The sequence below is a fragment of the Pelmatolapia mariae genome, linkage group LG18, assembly GCF_036321145.2.
Source record: "Pelmatolapia mariae isolate MD_Pm_ZW linkage group LG18, Pm_UMD_F_2, whole genome shotgun sequence".
Taxonomy (NCBI): domain Eukaryota; kingdom Metazoa; phylum Chordata; class Actinopteri; order Cichliformes; family Cichlidae; genus Pelmatolapia; species Pelmatolapia mariae.
This window is the reverse complement of record NC_086243.1, coordinates 26325708-26344529: the sequence shown is the minus strand read 5'-3', so window position 1 is coordinate 26344529 and position 18822 is coordinate 26325708. Positions and strand designations below refer to the sequence as shown.

At 37.8% G+C, this 18822-nt stretch overlaps 2 protein-coding genes across 3 annotated transcripts; one reads left to right on the top strand and one right to left on the bottom strand.

Annotated features, from left to right (window-relative positions):
* Positions 1–88: 88 nt before the first annotated feature.
* Positions 89–11287, top strand: parp2 (poly (ADP-ribose) polymerase 2). Of its 2 annotated transcripts, none has more exons than XM_063461583.1 (17): positions 89–414; positions 1478–1687; positions 2011–2187; positions 2367–2437; positions 2950–3000; positions 3410–3506; positions 3613–3688; positions 3787–3889; positions 4499–4652; positions 4781–4922; positions 5013–5076; positions 5155–5289; positions 6134–6261; positions 6421–6520; positions 6954–7052; positions 7426–7550; positions 10319–11287. In XM_063461583.1, exons 1-17 carry the CDS (start codon positions 342–344, stop codon positions 10476–10478), a joined length of 1965 nt encoding a protein of 654 aa, XP_063317653.1. In that variant the 5' UTR covers positions 89–341; the 3' UTR covers positions 10479–11287. The 2 variants fall into 2 exon arrangements, with proteins under 2 accessions (XP_063317653.1, XP_063317654.1); XM_063461584.1 differs by lacking the exon at positions 89–414 and adding an exon at positions 615–655.
* A 147-nt stretch (positions 11288–11434) lies between these two features.
* Positions 11435–16400, bottom strand: si:ch211-284o19.8 (protein lifeguard 1). Its single transcript, XM_063461586.1, has 5 exons — positions 16146–16400; positions 14258–14458; positions 13184–13312; positions 12043–12186; positions 11435–11641 (listed from the first exon to the last, which is right to left on the bottom strand). The coding sequence occupies exons 1-5, from the start codon at positions 16398–16400 to the stop codon at positions 11507–11509; spliced, it is 864 nt and encodes a 287-aa protein (XP_063317656.1). The 3' UTR covers positions 11435–11506.
* Positions 16401–18822: the final 2422 nt, after the last annotated feature.

Sequence of the window (18822 nt, the reverse complement as noted above, 5' to 3'; positions counted from 1 at the left end):
CTCCGCCTACTGTCCAGCATCTGCGACATCAAGTTTACCTCTCGGCCACAGCATAGACAAAGTTGGGACTAAATTAAAACAAATATAAACCTAAATGTATTTTAAACTTTGAACTGCGTTTAATATAAATCGTTGTCATATTAACCGCCTTCGCGCCGGAAACAACAATGGCTTCAGTTTTCACGGCGGAGTGATTCGTCTTCACATGAAACAATCGTTTGCAGTGCGGCTGCCGGTCAGGAAACAGTAGTACGGTGGGGAAAAGTTTCCCGCCGTGTTTTAGTGTTATCGCTGAGGTTCCCCTTTAACAGCAGCCAGATAGTTATTTTTAATAACCCACCATGAGGCGAGCGAGAAGTTCGAGAAATAAATGTGAGAGTGCACCAGAAAATGGAGAAACCCAGTCAAAAACAGGTCTGTGTGTCTTATTAGCATAATATTGTAGCTGCTGCAGGGTAACTACGCCATTGAACTGTGGACATGTTCGGACAGGAGACAGCATGAAGATCAATATTATGAAGCTTCACTCATAATTCAGACACCGGTACTGTCTGTGTGAAATAATAATAAAAAAAATTGTCAACTTAAAAAACAAAGAAAACATTTTTTGTAGCTCGGTTTGCTGATAAATCCGGTTGCGCTTCTAAAATTTCAGGTAAAATAAGTTCCTAAGTGAGCGGTTAAAACGACCAATAAAAAAAGTATTTATTTGTTGTAAGCTACATTTATTGCATACCAAAAGCGAAGGGGTCTTTTCTAATGTGACCTGCTTTCTGTCAAATATATACTGCTAACATTCTGGAATGTTTATGTCAAATATGACCACTTTAATTTTAAAATAATGATGCCAATGTGTGTAGAAATGATTATGCTTTAAATTACTGTAAACATTTAGTTTTTGACATTTTCCCTCAAATTTTTGTTCCAGGTGATGTCAGGGAGAGGGTTAACCCAAACATGATCATGCTACTTTTCAAACCTTCTGTTTGCCTAGAGCAGCCAATCAGAACAAACTTGGAATAAAGGGAGTTTGCACTGAAATGAAGGCGAGAAAAAACAGTTTGTTCTGATGCATTTGTTAAACTAAGGGGAGAATTCGAGTGTAATGAGCTCCCTTTAAAAGTAAGGCTGATTTTTTTTGCAGCCACTCTTTGTATTGCTTCTGTTAAAATTAACCTAAAATGTTTGACAGCTATCTGCATCTTCCAGGGGAAAAAAAGAAGCATGTATTGGTTTTATTTTTCTCTTTACTATTTTCCAGTTTATCCATACTTCAGAAAGCTTCATTTTTTTAAACAACAGCAGCATTAATACTTTTTTATTTTAATATGATTGGTATTTGTCAGGGGACAAAAATTAAGAAAGTTTAAAACAGGTATTACACACACAGAGTTTTAATAACTTAAAGACTTGTTTCTGATCTCTAAAAGGCCACTGTGTAAGAGTTAGATTTTCTTCTGTGTGTATTTCTAATCAGTGTGGCAGTGGATGGGAGATAAAAGACAGTGGGAACCATACTCTCCATCAGCCTGTGCCGTCTTGGACTCGGCCGTCTCTTCGGGGAAAACATCTGTCACTCTCTCTCTGGGCTCGGGGACAGCCTATGAAGTTGATCTGAAGAAGATGGTTCAGATCAATCCTGTCACAAAGTACAAACGGAAAATTCGCTGTCAGACTGTAAAAGCAGGTGTGCGAATTATGTATTACACCACATATGTCTGTTGTTGTCTCCTACAGCATCACTTTGTTTTAGTTTTTTTGATGTGAGTTTTCTGTCATCCTCCCTGCTCCCTGTGTTCTGTTTTCATAAATCCTCATTTTTAAATTGTGTTGCTTGATATTTTCTTAACTGCAGTTTAGTTCATTTTTAAATAAATGTCTTTTGTAGAAATGGTATCTAAAACATAATTTCATGAAATTTATATAGTTTATTTCAGTTTAAATTTAACTGAAAAATCTGAATTCCTGGAGGTACTCACAGTCTTTCCTGTTTTGTCCTGTTTTATTAAGAAAGTCCGAATGAAGCTGGTGACGTTGCTGCTCATAATGAGAAACCAGCTCAAGTTAAAGAGGAAGAGGAAGACACAGAAGAGCAGCCTGCAGCTAAGAAGAGGAGAGGACAAAGCAAGAGACAGACAAAAACTGAAGAAATGCCCAAAAAAGCCAAAGAAGAAGTAAAAAGTGAAGGTAACATGGATCTAATTTCTATATATACTTACAAAATTTTAAAGCCATGACAATATTGGTCATTATCAAAGCACAGTAACTTTTAAAGCTTTTAAGGATCAGGTGAGCATGGAATTGCATCTGAACTGTAGATGTTTCTTCACCTCACTACTCTTTTGTGTTTGATGTGTTCTGAACAGAAGTTGTGAAGACAGTGGTCATGAAGGGAAAAGCACCAGTAGACTCTGAATGTAAAGCCAAACTGGGAAAGGTACAGTGTCTGCATCCACACGATATATAAATCTCACGATTCATGTCAGTCATGCTTGTGGTTTGACACCTGGCTGCTATAAGGCAAAGCTTTCCCCCAGTTACAGTTCCTCTTGTGACAAACTATTCTGATCAGTGTCTGGTTAAACACAAATAAATCTTTCAGCGAAGCTTACATTTTCTAAATGGTTGTTTTCAACTGAATACCTTATATATGATTGCATTTTTCCACACACTAAACAGATAAGCAATAAATCTGAGAAGTATTGTTACAATTAGAAGATAATTAAATTCATCTTACCTAATTGTCAGTAGATTTACATATGACTGTTACATGAAAATATAAGAAGTAGTAATTGGTTCTGTTTAAATTATTTTTTAACATAATTGCAAATCTGTTCTTTTTAAACACAAAAAAGTAAATATTTTATATACAAATATTTATATTTCCTGAATGCAGACATGGTGGGATTATTTTGATTTGCATAACTCATTTTTATAATTCTATTTCAGGCTCATGTTTACAATGAAGGAAATGATGTTTACGACGTGATGCTCAACCAGGTAACACAATTAAAAGGAAATAAACTATGCTCAGTTCCATCTTTATAGTTTTTTTTAGGGCTGTGTGCCTTAGATGGTCATACTAGGGGATTATCCCTGTCTACGACATCATCTAAAGTCAAGAGCTGAAAAACCTGCCAGAAACTGACTGTTTGGAGCAGACTGAACCCTGAGGTTTTGGCTCACAGGGATTATTTGTGCACACGCTGACCTCATTGTTCAGTAAATATGCGATAGCATGATAGATCCACTTTAATAACATTTATTATTATTTCGTCCTGGAGCAGTATAGGTAGTACTTTATAGGTAATAATGAAAAAGTGAACACTTTAAAACTCACAAATTCAGTTTTTTAGCTTTAGCTTCCAATTTTTAGCCTGCAGTAAACATCATTTGTTTCAATTTGTAGACAAATCTTCAGTTTAACAACAATAAATATTACCTGATCCAGCTGCTGGAGGACGACAGCTCCAAGGTTTACAGTGTGTGGATGAGATGGGGCAGGGGTATGTTCAATGTCAACTGACAGTTTTTGTTTGAAAATATTTGTCATTTTGCAGAAATTGTACCACCTTTGTGCATTTTGTTGATTTTTATCATTTGTTTCTGCAGTGGGTAAAGTAGGTCAAAACAGCCTTACGGCCTGTGGTGGAGACCTGCTGAAGGCCAAAGATGTCTTCAAGAAAAAGTGAGTTTATGTGACTGACAGTGGAAAAAGAAAGGTTTTCCAGGTGCCTTGCATGGATGTGTGTTTGGTGAAATTCCGACTTGTTTGTTTTGCTGCAGGTTCTTTGAGAAGACCAAGAACGAGTGGGAGCATCGAGATAGTTTTGAGAAAGTAGCTGGAAAATATGACATGGTGTTTATGGACTACAGCACGAATGAAAAGGTACGTTTAGGAAAAGTCTTACTAAAAGTCATTCTTGGCATTTAGCAGCCATGTTGGCAAAGCCTCTGGGCGTTCTTACTTTGAAATTCCTATATAAGTGAATAGAAAAAAGCCATACTACTAGCCACAAAATTACTGCTTCATAAACACCTCAGTCCAGAGGCCTGAGCTGATTAGCATCTCTGGGTCCTAATTAGCTCTTTGGGGGCCGGATAACTGTCATCTCTGTTGTTGAAGAATTGTACCATAGATTTGTAGTAAGGAGTCTTTAAGTGTTATAATGCTGAAACTTCTGTCAGCAGAAGTTGCACTGGAGAAATATGTTCAGAAATATGTTACATTCAATAAAAGATCACAGTAGATAGCCGCCCCTCCCCGAGCCTTGTTAAAAGGGATTTTTTTTCTTCCCACTTTCACCAATTGCTTCCTTATATGGGGGCTGTCTGATTGTTTGGATTTTTTTTCTGTATCTTTTTAGGGTTTCACCTTACAATATAAAGCACCTTGAGCTGACTGTTCTTGTCATTTGGCACTATATAAGTAAAACTGAACTGAATTAAAAGGTTGGATGTGTCAGATTGTATTCTTGGATGTTTTTCACCATTCCAGGAGGAGAATCAGACCACAGTGGATACTGTACCAAAAAAGAAAACCTCCAAGCTGGATTCAAGTATTCAGTCTCTCCTGGAGCTCATCTGTGATCTGAAAGCCATGGAGGAGTGTGTGCTGGAGATGAAGTTTGACACCAAGAAAGCTCCTCTTGGTCAGTATGACTCAAATTCATCATTATAGGTTGATTTGACTAAATGAGAAGATGAAGTTGGTGACAGAGTGACCAGTATTTCCATACACTGTGTCAGACTTGACATTTTTCTTCCTTTCTACCTTTAGGCAAGCTGACCCCAGAGCAGATCCGAGCAGGTTACTCAGCACTGAAGAAGATCGAGGATTGCTTGAAGAAGAAGAAAGGGAGTAGTCGTGACCTTTTAGAAGCATGCAATCAATTTTACACCCGCATCCCACATGACTTTGGGTAAAAGGATGAAACTTTAGACAAAACCAGAGTGTGGATAGTTACCACCGATTCCTGTCTTGCTGTAACTAAAAGATGTAACCCTTATAGGTTGAAAACTCCCCCACTTATCCAAACAGAAGAAGAGCTGAAAGCCAAAATTGCCCTTTTGGAGGTAAAATGTTTTGATTTTTTTCAGTTTGCTTAAAATTTTTTTCTTAACTGAACAATGTCTCCCATCCCTGTTTTAAAGGCACTGAGTGACATCCAGATAGCAGTAAAAATGGTCAAGTCCAGTGAAGACAGCGATGAACATCCTCTGGACAGACAGTATCACTCCCTCCAGTGCAAACTGCAGCCTCTGGACTCCAGCAGCAATGAGTACAAGGTCAGTGTGATTTAAATAATTAACTAACCAGTTCTACCAAACCGTGTCACATTATTGATGTTACTTGTTCTTAGCCTCAAAACAATTTGATAGGCCGATGTAGTTGCTTAAGACTTTTCTGCATCTAAATCGTTATGCACAGAGAATAATTTATTCATTTGTAGTTATTTCACTTGAAGTGCTACAACCTCAGTGTTGACTAGTCGATAGTTTGTGGTGAATCTTCTCATCATATTCTCCTTGGTAGGGCAATTGCTGGTGTTACTTTATTAATGCCAAACCTGTCAGGGCTCATATATTATTTTTGGCAGCAGGATGAACAGACTACTTGTGACCTTCTGACTGCTAGTTAATTTATGTTTACACTAACTAAACTAATTGACACTATGTCAGGAAGGTCTGTCTGCAAACACAGATAGTTTGTCTGTCAGCAGAAGCTGCTGCTGCTGATTTTGTGAAACCTCCTATCATTTCCAAATGTGAAAACAGCACAGGCTCTGTTGTTATGATTTCAATTAAAATAAAAAAAATATTTGATATGCTGGAAATACTAGCTTTTTAATGTGTTTTTTTATTTATTTATTTATTTTTACTTAGACTAAAATACCTATCTGGTGGGGCACTGCTCTGTAAACGGTGGCAAATTTTGTTTAATGTAATCAAGAGATAACGTGCATATATCTCACAGTGAAATGACTGATATTGAGTAGGTACCATGGAGATTTCCTTTGGCTGACTACATTTCCATTCACACTAGAACTTGTGTAGTTGTTAGTCTTCAGTATTATCTTGGATTCCTTTCAGCATTTTGCATCGAGCTAACTTTCCTCCTCTTTGTGTGAAGGTGATAGAGCAGTATCTGCACACCACTCACGCCTCCACCCACTGTGACTACACCATGACCGTGCTTGACATTTTCTCAGTGGACAGAGACGGAGAGAGCAACAGTTTCCTGTCACAGTTAAGTAACAGGTAAGAAGAAATACTGTTACTGCTTTATGACTTAAAGCTGACTTCAAAATCCAATTTATTTTGTTGCACGTTTGCCTTGATAAAAATCCAACATTGATGTCAATGAAAATTATGTTTTCTTTCACAATGAGCCAAGCTAACCATCTACCTGTCTGCCAGGACTCTGCTGTGGCACGGTTCCCGTCTGTCTAACTGGGTCGGCATCCTCAGTCAGGGACTTCGAGTGGCCCCCCCTGAAGCTCCTGTTACTGGTTACATGGTAGGATGGAATATCAAAATTCAAAAAGACCAGTCCTTAAGACCAGTCTTAGGTCCAACATGGGTTGCAGTACACTAGCGGAAACCCTGGATATTAAATATTCAATATTTATTGAATATTTACAGTACATATTGTTATCATCATTGTTCTTCATTGGTGTCTTAAAAATGTCTTGATTTTAATTTTTTTAAACGGTGTAGGAACCTCGGTGAGAGAATGAAAGACAAATAAAATATACACAGTTTGACTTTGTCTCAGCTTGTATGTAACAGAAGTGAAACACATTTTTAAGAAAAAATCAGTAAAATTGATCTAAATAATTACATTTTAAGGAGTCTTTAACATTTTATCAATTTTCAAAATGAAATTATCTCAGGCATTGAAATTGAAGTCACATCAGTATATTACATTTTCTCATTTCTCTTTCACTCAGTTTGGTAAAGGTATCTACTTTGCTGACATGTCATCAAAAAGTGCCAACTACTGCTTTGCCAACCAGAACAACAATGTTGGACTGCTGCTACTTTGTGAAGTAAGGGTGGTTTTTTTTTTTTGTTTGTTTGTTTTTGTTTGTTGCCATTAATCATTTTCATTATTAAAGTTTTGTTGCAGCTGCTCTGGCCTCCAAATTTCTTAAATTTGCTGCCAAGGAAATGTCTTGTCTGTAATCTGCAATGAAGTTTTGTTTTTGCAGGTTGAACAGTTATATTTATAATTTGTAGTTATACGCATATCCAGATACTTTTTTGATCCTGCAATGAGGATGTTTACTGCTGAGGTCTCAGGTAGAGACCCGTAGGAAGCCAAAAAAGTTGAATTTGATACCCAGAAAAATTCCTCTGCAAAGTGTAGTGGCTTAAATATAATGCAGCACTGATAAATATTCATAATCTGTTTGCCCACAGGTCGCTCTGGGAGAATCTAATGAGCTGCTGGATGCAGACTATGAAGCAAACAATCTGCCTGCTGGAAAACACAGCACCAAGGGGTTGGGACAGACTGGACCTGACCCTAAAAACTCTGTCACACTGTAAGTCTTTCTAATTATAATGATATATTTAACACAGGCTAGTTACTGCTCAGTTATTTGGTCCATTGCTTTAAAACAAGGCCTTCGTAAGTTTTAGCTCACTCAAAACACAGCTGCCTATCTTGTTTAGCACTGCTCATTCAAGGACAGTATAGACGGGATGCATGCAACCTCTAAGTTCAGTGAAGCAGTTCTCCACCTGCTGCGAGTTAGGTTAGCTGCTGAGCTTACAGCACGTTTCCAGAGCTGTCTAGGAACTGTCATTACCAGCTGCTGTTGTAGTCTGTACTACTCCAGGATAACAGACTCTCTGGAGAGCAGCTGAATGACACCAAAGAGGACAACGACACCCTGCTGGTGGGAAAACACCATGGGAAGGGCCAGGAAAATTGTGTAGAGATCACTTATCGTTTAAAACAAAAGGAAGGGAATATTGTAAATAGATGGGCAAAATAAATAAAAGAAATGCTAAAAAGCAACACAGAATACACTTAGGCAGCTTTAATGTCCCTGTGGAGCCCACTGAAGTAAAGTCTAAAGCTCAATTTGTGTGGGAAGCACTGATTTAAAGTGATGCATTTAGTTCAGAGACCCTTGTACCCCATAGTGCTTGTATAGATTACCTAAGCTGTTTATCTAATCTACTTAGACCTCTCTACTGAGGGCCATGTTCAAGCACTTCATATAAATGTCAGATGTTTATGTTACAGAAAGAGGCAATTTGGAGTGAGACCACTTAAATGAAAGTCAAAATACTGAATGCTGAACTCTGCTGGCTACATGGTGACTCATTCGTTAATGCACTGGCCTTGCTTTCCCCTTGTTTATTCTGCAGTTTTTCCTGCTGTGCCGCTTCTCCTCCATAGCTTCCACCAAATTCTGTTTTTCACTGCAGACCAGTCAGCTGAGCATGAAACACAGCAGTGAATGTGTTTAGCTCCATTTGTGAAAATGAAGTCTGACCTGCCATGATAGAAAATGCAGTTTGTTTGTGGTTTGCTATGACCTTATTAGATGGTTGAAACTGCTGCAGTCTGTGGGGTTATACACTCATAGCTTCTCTAGTCTGCTTGTCACAGTTTCCTAAATCCCTTAGGTGTGTAAGGAGCGTGTAAGGAGCCTGTAAGGCTGCAATAAAACCGTAGCATATATGAATGTGGTGGGTGGCAGTGTTTGTTGTGGTAGTGGTGTGTGTAGGCGTGAAAATAGGTGCACAAAGTTTTCTCAAATAATTTATTAAATAATACGAATAGTTTCTAAATGTAATTGGTAACCTGTCCAGGGTGCATCTTGCTCTATGACAGCTGGGATAGGCTCCAGCCTTTGTCTGACACTGAATTGGATAAGTGGGAGAAAATGAATGCATGCATCAATAGATTGACCCACTTTGTGAAGAATAAGCAGTATAAATGTCTAACTGTGATCCCATGGTTGGATTTCAAACTCACTGGAGATGTAGCTGGATGAGAAACAGACCAGCAGGAAAGGGCCAGGGGTAGGTGGTTAGCAACATCCGAATTGTTTCAGATGGATTAAAAAAACAAGTTTGAATAAATTGCCAAATATTGAAGAGGTGTTCACATAACTGTGCCCCATATAAAATCGATGTGTTTGAAACACTGGGTTGAAGTCACTGTGAGTAGTCAGTGAGACTAGAACGATGCTCCCTCAATGCACTCCATTTACCAGTGAACAAATTCATAGTCACAATCTACAAAAACGATAGAGAAGATTCAGCAGTGTGAACATTTTAGAGCCATATTTATTTGTTGTTGTTGAGTTGTCTAAAAACAAGAATGCTAAAAACAAGAATGCTACAGAAAGTAATTTCAAAATATTAACGCACGGTTTACAGTCCTACATTAAGGCCTGTTAATTACTGAATCCTGTTTCCACTATAACGACTCTGTCATTATATATAGTGACAAGTCTCACCTTAGGCCTACATTTAACCTACATGCCATGAGCAGTATTTATATTCTGTTAGACTGGTATTAACAAACTGCACCTGTCCTGTTAGTAAGTTACCTGAAGCTGAAGAAATTAGTTTACGACTTTTCACTGCAGTTTTTTTTAATGCCTTAAAATGCTCTTTAATCTTCACATGATGTACCTAATTCTGTTAAAATTAGCAGGAGGTTTGGAACATATCTTTATCACTTGCATAATAACAGCAGCCCTGCATTTGTCCAATACAAGCCCAAGGTTTGATAACGGAGCTTATTCTATTTGCAAATTAATTGTAGTATACTGCTGCACACTGTTTGACTGCAGTTTAAGTGATTTGCAAAACATCCCCAAAGATGGATGGCATAGTGGTGTAGTGGTTAGCACTGTTGCCTCACAGCGAGAAGGTCCTGGGTGTGAGTCTCTTGGCCAGCTGGAGTCTGCATGCTCTCCCTATGTGCGCTTCCTCAGCTTGTTAGGTTAATTGGTAATTCTAAATTAGCGATAAATAAGAATGTGAGTGGTTGTCTGTCTTGTGTTGGCCTTTTAATAGATTGGAGGTGCCCTGCCCCTCGCTCCAAGATAGCTGGGATGCGATTGAGCTTTCCCATGATTCTGAACTGGAGAAGGAGTTAAGAGGATGGATCCCCAAAGATCCTAAAAATACCCGAAGAAAAAAAAAAGAAATTGAAGCCAAAGAGTGCAGAATGTTTTCCTTTTTTGGGAAGAAATTGTTACAATCACCTAGAAGAAATTTTAAACAAAGGTCATTTGTGTTAATCCCACGGATTTATTTTATTGTTTCTCGATTTCTTTCTCAGGGACGGTGTGACGGTGCCGATGGGGCCTGGCGTGAAAACGGGAGTGGGTAAATCTAACGCTTACTCCCTCCTCTACAACGAGTTCATCGTTTACAATCCTGCACAGACTCGCATGAGGTACCTGCTGCGTGTAAAGTTTAACTACTCATCACTGTGGTGAAGCCTTGGGAACTGTGTGCCTTTGTGAAATATGGATGAATGTTTAGGTTTTTTTGGTCATTCTTCATGTAGCGTTAACTTCTATGTTTTGGGGCATGGGTGGGGGTTGGACACCTGAAAACACTCATTCATATAAGGCTGCAGCAATTGCTCAACTGAGAAAAATCATTTACAGCTGTTTTGATAATATAATGAATTTTTTTAGGGTCTTTCCCAAGACAAAAACTGTAGATGCATCATCACAGGCATGACTAGTGGATGTTTCATTATACAATAAATTATATTAAAAAGGAAAATCTTGCATATGGATTGATTTTTTTTCCCCATCTTGGGATTAGTGCCAGCATTTTCACTTCTTTGACATCTTATTTAGAATTGACTGCTGGTTGAAATAACTCAAAATAATCACTGATGCTGGCAGCAGGATTTGCTAAAGGTTCTGCATCTCCATATATAAATGAGTGTCTGAGGAAACCATGAGGGACCAACTGAGGGAAAACATCAACTTTGAGTTCAACTTTTTCTTGGATTTTCTACAGTTTCTCTTATATCCTGGTATCATGTATATCCTGGTATCAAAAGCTGTTGTTCGACAGAGGTTTGTTATACTAAATGTATCTCTTTGACATGGAGAGGATACACAAAACCTTTTGCACTACTTTTTGTCCCTGTATATGTATATTACTAAACGTCCTTGGATCAGTTGAAGGTCTCATTATCATTATTAAGGGTAGGATGGTTTTAGTGTAGGTGTTTGTTGTAACACAAATATTCTTCTGGATCTGTTATGAGGATGAAGGTTTTTCAATTTTGAAGAGTGGGAATAAAAAAAATGACTCAACATAAAGTGTGGTGTTTTTGTTTGTTTGATTTTTAATGGATTTAAATCTGAGACAAAGACAAGATTCTGTGCAAACATTGATTTTTTTTTTTTTGTGACATGATGCAAGGAGATTATATACAGTACATAATGATAAAGGACATTTTAATCCACAGTCTGAAGTGTCCGTTTGTTTTGTATATGCAGTTTCACCTCCTCCCCAGGATGTAGAGGAAAATTAGGACTACATCTAGGTAGATTCTGAGAGCAGCGTTGATGTAATCTTCTGGATCTGTACTGTAGGCCATCCTCCCCATCACCAGCTGACAGTCGATCACCAGGTACTAAGAGAGGCAGAGGAGGAGGAGATTTAGACCAGGGTGAGAAAAATGTGATCAAATTATTACATAAAAGCCATTTTATATGAAAGATATATAAAATTGTGACACGTGGCAATGAGACCTGAAGAGAATTGTGAGAAAAGTGTTGTCTAATTGTGTGACTCATTTTCCTGTAAAATACTTTTATCCTTTGAAGCAAGGTCTATAGGATTTGGACATTGACACATTGTGTAATTTTTCCCCTGTACACTAATACCATACTGTATTTTAAATTAAACAAAATACAGCTAATGCAGATTTATTTAAACTCCTTGAATTAAAGCTGAAACTCTTTGTTGTTGTATTTCAAAAGTGTCATCGTTCGAAAACCTGTGGACCTTACTGGATCTTTTTCCTTCTCTCACCAATGAAAACAACAGAGCTCCCAGACATCCATAGATAACTTCAGCGATGTAGCTGTAGTAGAAGGTGCAAAATATCCCAAACATGGCGACGTCCACGACCAGAATCAACAAAGCACTGTTGCAATAAGTAAAATCATAGCGAGTCTGCAAATAACAGAAAGACATAAAGACATGAATGTCATTATTGAATAATCTATCAGTGTCTAATCTTATTTAGATTTTTTTTCTGTAGTGCACAGTAACCATGTGACATGAAATGAACATGTGAAATATTAATCTTTTGAATCTTGAAGCATATGAGAGTCTCATAAAATAAGGCATTTCAGATCTTTCAAATGTAAGGAAAAAGTGTTTGCATACTCTCCAAGGGACTATGTTGATGTATTTAAATGTCTTGGATGAGAAATAATCTACAATATGAGCAATATTAAATTTACTGTGATATAAAAAAAACCCTGCAAAATTAGCAAATGTTTGCACTGAAGGAGCCGGGACCAGTGATTTATAATTTTCTTTAAAATTAAAGATTGCTTAATCATTAAAAAATAGAGGGGAGAATTAAAAAACTATTGGTTGGGCTGATCAGTATCGGTATTTATAAATGAAAATTTAAAAGGTAAAAAAATATATATATATAATAATGGAAGCCTTCAACCATGGTATGAGTAGTGAAGTTGCATAGTTTGTCCACCAGAGGGCAACCTGCAACTCCCTGCTGGCAACACATGTTGGAAACGCCACAAACAAAACAACCCTGATCCAAGCAGAGTCGGGCAGAACCTAAAGCAGTAAATAAATAACTGCAGATAATGAATGTTAGGGGAATCTATTTATGTTTCATGTGTCTGAAAGAAAAAAAAATATCTGAAATATCAGAATATTCGATTTTTGAATAACCAAATATCGATATCAGTCTTACAAATATCAGCATCTATGACCAAATAGTTAATCAGCTTCCCTTTCACGTTACATTTTCCACTGCATGCATTTTGTGTCATTCTGATGTGCTGTGGATTTTCTTTACAGAAACTTTTCAGAGTTTTGACTTCAAAGTCAGCTGAGAAATCTGCACTCTGCTTTGGCGAAGAAGAAGAAGAAAGCTTTTCAAATGCAGCGCTTCTGCACAGTCTGACGGTCTCACCTGCGCTGAAAAGGCGATGATTGAGATAGTAATGGCCAGCGTTACTCCCATAGCGAGGATCACAGCAGTGGTGTTGTGAAAGGAGGCGATGGTCCCCGTCATGTATGACATGCTCACGGTGACAACAAACTGGAGGTAGAAAATTAAGTGCATTAAACATCTCCAGAACACGTGAAACGCATTTTCCACTTATTTTCACTCAAAAAAATAAAATAAAATAAAATAAAATAAAAATAAGAACATATCGAATAATGAAAACAGAAGAGAACATGGGGCCAGGAAGAAATTGTGTGAACGTGGTTTTCAGGTATGGATGCTTGTTTCCGACATTGAAAAAACAAACTTTTATATTCGGGCAATGTGGCCTTTTGGCCTCTGCTTTTCTAGTTTGTTGTGTTTGCCAGTCTCTTCCAGGAATTGCTGGGTTGAGGTGACCTAGATAAGAAAGCAGAACACCTGAGCAGGTTTGGTTTAAGGCTTTTTCTTTTTCTCTTATACACACTCATTCATACACTTGCCATGCATTCAGACACGAATGCACTAAATGAGTGTTTTTAAAAGAAAAGGTGCAGCAGTGAGCTTCTGCTTGCGTTTTGCTCTGCTGTACGTGCAGTATTTAACAACAACAACAGGAAGAGCCTTTCCTAAATTAACATGCCAACCAAACCTCAAATCACTCAGTGAATCTGCTGCCCTTTAGAGAAAACTTTAGAGGTTTTGTTTTGGAAAATGTAAAAAGCAAACTTTGAGTGTTCAGTTAGAATAGAAAAGTGCTACATAAGTGCCAGAACATTTACCATCTGTTTGTGGCAGTCTAAATCTTTGACAAAGGTCATCACTGATATATATTTTTTTTTGCTGTTGTTCTTATTCTGACCTTTATTTCCTTTTTTTAAAAAAGTTATTGCTGAGCACTTAGCACTTATACTTTAACTTCTAGTTTTCAGTTAAGTGGTTCACAAGCTGAGGTGCCATCCTGACTGCATGACCAAAGTATTTCACTTCTCTTTCCAAAATGTGACTGTGCCGTGTTTCATATCCATTTGGTACATGGTTTTGTTATTTGTGACCCACCAGTGCTACAATGTTCCACGGGTGATGCTGGCTGAAGGACTTGCAGCAAGTGAGGGCGATGGCGACCACAACGAAGACGATGAAGGAACTGAGATAGACCCAAATGTTTGATTGCACTGCCTCTTTGACCACGCTGGAGAAGGTGAACACGCACACTACAGTGAAGGTGAACAGCAGCTGGAGCGTCACGATGCTAAAAACCTGTGCAGGAAAAGGGAAAAGGCTGAGTTTTGTTTTTTAAATTACAACTTTATTACTAAGTAACTACACTGTAAAAGAAAACTGCAAATGTTTTTCCTTAACTTTAACTCACATTAACAAAGAAGAACTAGTCCAGCAGTATCAGCTGTTTCCTGCCTTAGTCAGAGGCTGCTTTGAAATATTATAAACAGGGTGTCAAACATGCAGTTCTGGGGCCAGAGCTGGCTCACCAAAGACCCCAGACCAGCCCCCAGGATGGCCCAAAGAAATCTTTGATTTTTCAGGAAAATGCATTCAGTACCTGGTGAGGTAACACCAACTTCATCACACTGGAGTCAAAGAATATTAAAAGTTGAGTATTTTTAGATCTCGAGAAGTTATTTCAATCACAGAGTGAAATACTATCAATGTTTAGTGCGTGAAACCTGTAAATGTGAAGAGTTTGTGCTTTTCAACAGTCGCTGTGAATTATAATGTACAATAAATCAGATATACTGTTGAAATTACACTTTTTTAAGGTCTACCAGGCTGCTTATCATCTGCAAAAGCAGGGTTCATTAAATGTTATTGTTTTTAAAACAATAACATTAGTTATTAGTTCTCTATATTAAAATAAAGATGAGTTATTATATAATTTCTTTACTGGCTAGTCCCACTTGAGATCAAATTGGGCTGTATGTTGATCATCTATTCATTTTCTTCAACTTATCCAGTTCAGGGTCACTTAGCAGCTGAAGCCTATCCCAGCTGTTACAGGGTGAGAGGCAGGATACAACCTGGAAAGGTTGTTACTCTGTGGCCAGCCTAACAGAGTAGCAGCCGATCACATTTGGCCAGTTTAATATCAACAGTTAACCAAAGTGTGGGTCTCTGGACTGTGGAGAAAGCTGGAGTACCCGGTAAGGATCCTTGCAGGCTCAGGGAGAGCGTGGAAATTCAAGGATGCTTGTGTGGTCCTTGAAAATAAGTTTGACTTCTCTCTTTTCTCAAATCTACTTATTTGTGCTCAGGAAGAAAGTGAGAGAAACAGCCTCCTTAATCTTCAGCAAACAGGCACAAAATAGTTCCTGATTCTGCCAACTGTAACATGTGAATACCACGTGCTGCAGTTACCAGTTCATAAAATCAAATTGATTGCAGAGCATAGCTTTTAAAACAGCTCCCTAAAAGTAAACAGGATTTGAAACACCCAACTTCTCCCACTCCAAGTGGCTGTTGTGTGAAAGTAGACCCGACGAAACATCTGGCTGCTATGTTGACGTGCCATTACGGCTTCCTGTAACTGGCTGTGAAATTCAGGGTTACTTAAGTTTTGTATGTTTTAATTCCTTTTTGATTCTTTTCCTCTTTTATTGTTTCAGTCTAGTTTTTAGTTTTAAAAATTGCTTTACATTTATGAGCTTTTGTGTTATTTTCAGTTTCAGAATATAGAATAATATGTCATTTTTCAGGGGCAAGAAAGTTTACTTACTCATTTAATTTAGTCAGATTTTTTAAGGTGCATAATATTACTTATTTTATAGCTAAATGGAGTTAAAATTACTGGTCATAACAACAACAAAAGAAAGCAGTTTTGTGTTGTTGTGTTGCAGCAAATAAAAAGAGTACTTGGCGCACATGTCTCAGAAAGATTTTCAACATTTATGGTGGATTCTTAGAGTTGTCGTCCAAAACGTAGCGTACAAACCTTTCTAATAAACCCTTTCCTCACTATCTCGTCATCAAAGGAAGATGAGGACATCAGCGGAGTTGTTTCTGATGATATCTGTGGGTTTATGTCATGGAAAGACTCATAACGAGAGATTTGAGGTGGTTTGTACACTGGTGGGGCTTCAGAGTAGGCTGGAGGCGGCTCTCCTTGGTAGGAATGCATCGATGCTGAGGGGACATCAGAGCCGGGATCATGCTGTGTCTCCTTGGAAGTGATGGAGTCTGCTGACATTCTGGTAAAAACTGAAAGTCAGTGACAAAAGAGGAACCAAATGTAAAAGTTAAACTCAAGTAAACATCAGTTGTGCACAAGTGGAAAGTGCAAGGTTTAAAAAAATACAATAAAACACGAGAACGTCAGTAAAATCAGTAACCAAGCTACTAAAAGAATATTTCTACTCATATATTTGGTTTCAAATAGCTGCAATAATTCTAATTTGGGGACAGAAGGGTCATCCACAGCATTGCTTAAGTCAGATGCAGATTTTTTTTTTAAAAAAACATCCAGGCTTGCTGCTGACATGTTACACAAGAATGATGTGGGCACTGAGAAGTAAAACGTTTGATTTCAGCATTTACCGTGGGAAAGTTGGTGTTGTGTCAGCTGATGTTGGCTAAAAGATTTATGATACCCAATTTAACTGAACTTATTTTGTAGCTGCATTTTGAGTGTTTGCAGCAAACTATATTGCAGCTTTCACACTAAAATTAGACATGCTGTCTTTACTTAAAAATTAAACACTTGAACACAAATGACCTTACTTTACTTCATTTAAGTTTAATGCACATTACACAATATTATTTTAGCTAATTTTGTTACAAATAAACTGTTGCTGTGAATATCCTTGATCTTTTTTAAGTTTAGAGTACTTGTAGACAATGAAGTCATGGTGGCCTTTTAAACCTTTCAGGTTTTTGGCCACACAATGACTGGAAATCATATCAGACATCCACAAGAATCTGAACGTCTAAACACAGCAAAACGTAAATAATGATCACAACATCAATAAAGTAAGAGTCTGAAATTAGACATGATCAGATCCATGAATGAAAAATGCTGCCTTATTTAGAAAAAGCAGTCCAGACAATTAAATGACAAGAACAGTGCAAATTAAGTAAACTATAAAACTTGCAGATAGTTGTTTTTACCAGTAGGAGAAGCACTGGTGTCAGGTACACAGGGCGTTACCTTTTACCTACTGTAGTATAGGTCTATAATAGAGAGTAAATTAATGCTCTTCCTACCTCTGTTGCTTGATAATCCCACAGTACTTTATGTGATGAAGGCTACATGTTAAACCTGGACTGGCTGACGATGGCAGCTGTATATTTTACTTACGTGATATCGAGTTTCACTTCCTTCCAGTTTAAAGTGGTGAAACCTTCTGATGACTAACAGGGTTTAAAATCTCCTTTGTTTCTTAACAGATCATTGGCCATTAAAGTGTCCAGGGACTTCCCAGGGTCCTCCTCAGTCTGAACTTCCAGAATTGAGTACTGTAAAAATTTAAAAATGACTGATTTTTACATCTTCCCCTGTCTCATTGTCCTGATTGTCTGTACCTGTGTATCATTCCTCCAGTTGTTCCTGCTCCCTGATTACCTTATATGTATAAATAGTCCTCTCCTTTCCCTTAGATTTTGATATAGTGGCTGCATCATTCATTGTGTGCTCATTTGTGTGCTTTCTCTCTGTGTGGATTTGGCTTATTTTTTATACAGTTTTTTTTTTTTTTTTTAATTACAACATAGCTTATATTTCTGAAGAGGGTTGTGGTATATTTTCAGGTCTGTTTACCTCACTGCCTCTTTTCATTTTCATTGTGTTTATACAAAACAACCATAGTGTGTGTTGATATTTAGGAAAATCCATTCTTTCCTCGACGAATGCTGTGATTCTTGTAACACTGGCTGCTGCACACTTCTTAAAAATTTAAAGTTACTTTACTTTCTTCAGGTCCATTTCTGGAGAAGTTCAAGCTTAGAGTTCAATGGTGACGTCGAGTGCAGAAGAGGAAATGGCTGAGGGGCATCATGTGGTAGAGCTGAAAGCTTCAGTACACAGATACTGAGGGGATGTTGTGGTTTCAACTGTAAAAAGAACTAAGGAACAAAACATGCTTTTAAATGCAATGGTAACATGTTGTGCCCTCCCTGATTTTTAGATTTAGACTCAGAATAAAGTCAGAAATTTGGAAGTTGGAAATGACCACATCACAAACTTAAAGCTCAGATTTCAGAAATGGGAACTGTGTGATGTTTGTCTTCATTGCACAATGACCTAAACCATTGCATAATGGTTGTGCTGTGCTGGGACTTGCAGATACATGCTCATCAGCTGCAGGAGCTACACCTGAGCTAGATTTTGATATGTGGACATTTATTTTCAAGCATTATTTCAATTAACTGTAATGTTGGTGGTTACAGGACACAAAAACTGCATGTATGGAATCTCAAGCAAAATCTGATCAAAACTGCTTAAAAGGTTTGCTGACTTTTATCTGAAATAAGGATTGGAAGGATTTGATTTTTATTACTCCTGCTAAATTCACTCATGCATTTAAATTCAGGATTGTTTGAGTGCCACGTCTCTCTCTCTCTCTCTCTCTTATAATGTCTCGACCTGAACACAGTGTACTGTGCTTTATGAAAGC

Bases quoted from the DNA above. Each gene is read 5' to 3' on its own strand.
- parp2 (XM_063461583.1), top strand. From the start codon at position 342: ATGAGGCGAGCGAGAAGTTCGAGAAATAAATGTGAGAGTGCACCAGAA. The intron at 5,290-6,133 runs GTCAGTGTGATT...CTTTGTGTGAAG, and splicing joins CCAGCAGCAATGAGTACAAG to GTGATAGAGCAGTATCTGCA. The intron at 7,053-7,425 runs GTAAGGGTGGTT...GTTTGCCCACAG, and splicing joins GACTGCTGCTACTTTGTGAA to GTCGCTCTGGGAGAATCTAA.
- si:ch211-284o19.8 (XM_063461586.1), bottom strand. From the start codon at position 16,400: ATGTCAGCAGACTCCATCACTTCCAAGGAGACACAGCATGATCCCGGC. The intron at 14,459-16,145 runs GTTTGTACGCTA...TTTCCTGCACAG, and splicing joins GGAAAGGGTTTATTAGAAAG to GTTTTTAGCATCGTGACGCT. The intron at 13,313-14,257 runs GTGGGTCACAAA...TTCTACCTCCAG, and splicing joins CGTGGAACATTGTAGCACTG to TTTGTTGTCACCGTGAGCAT.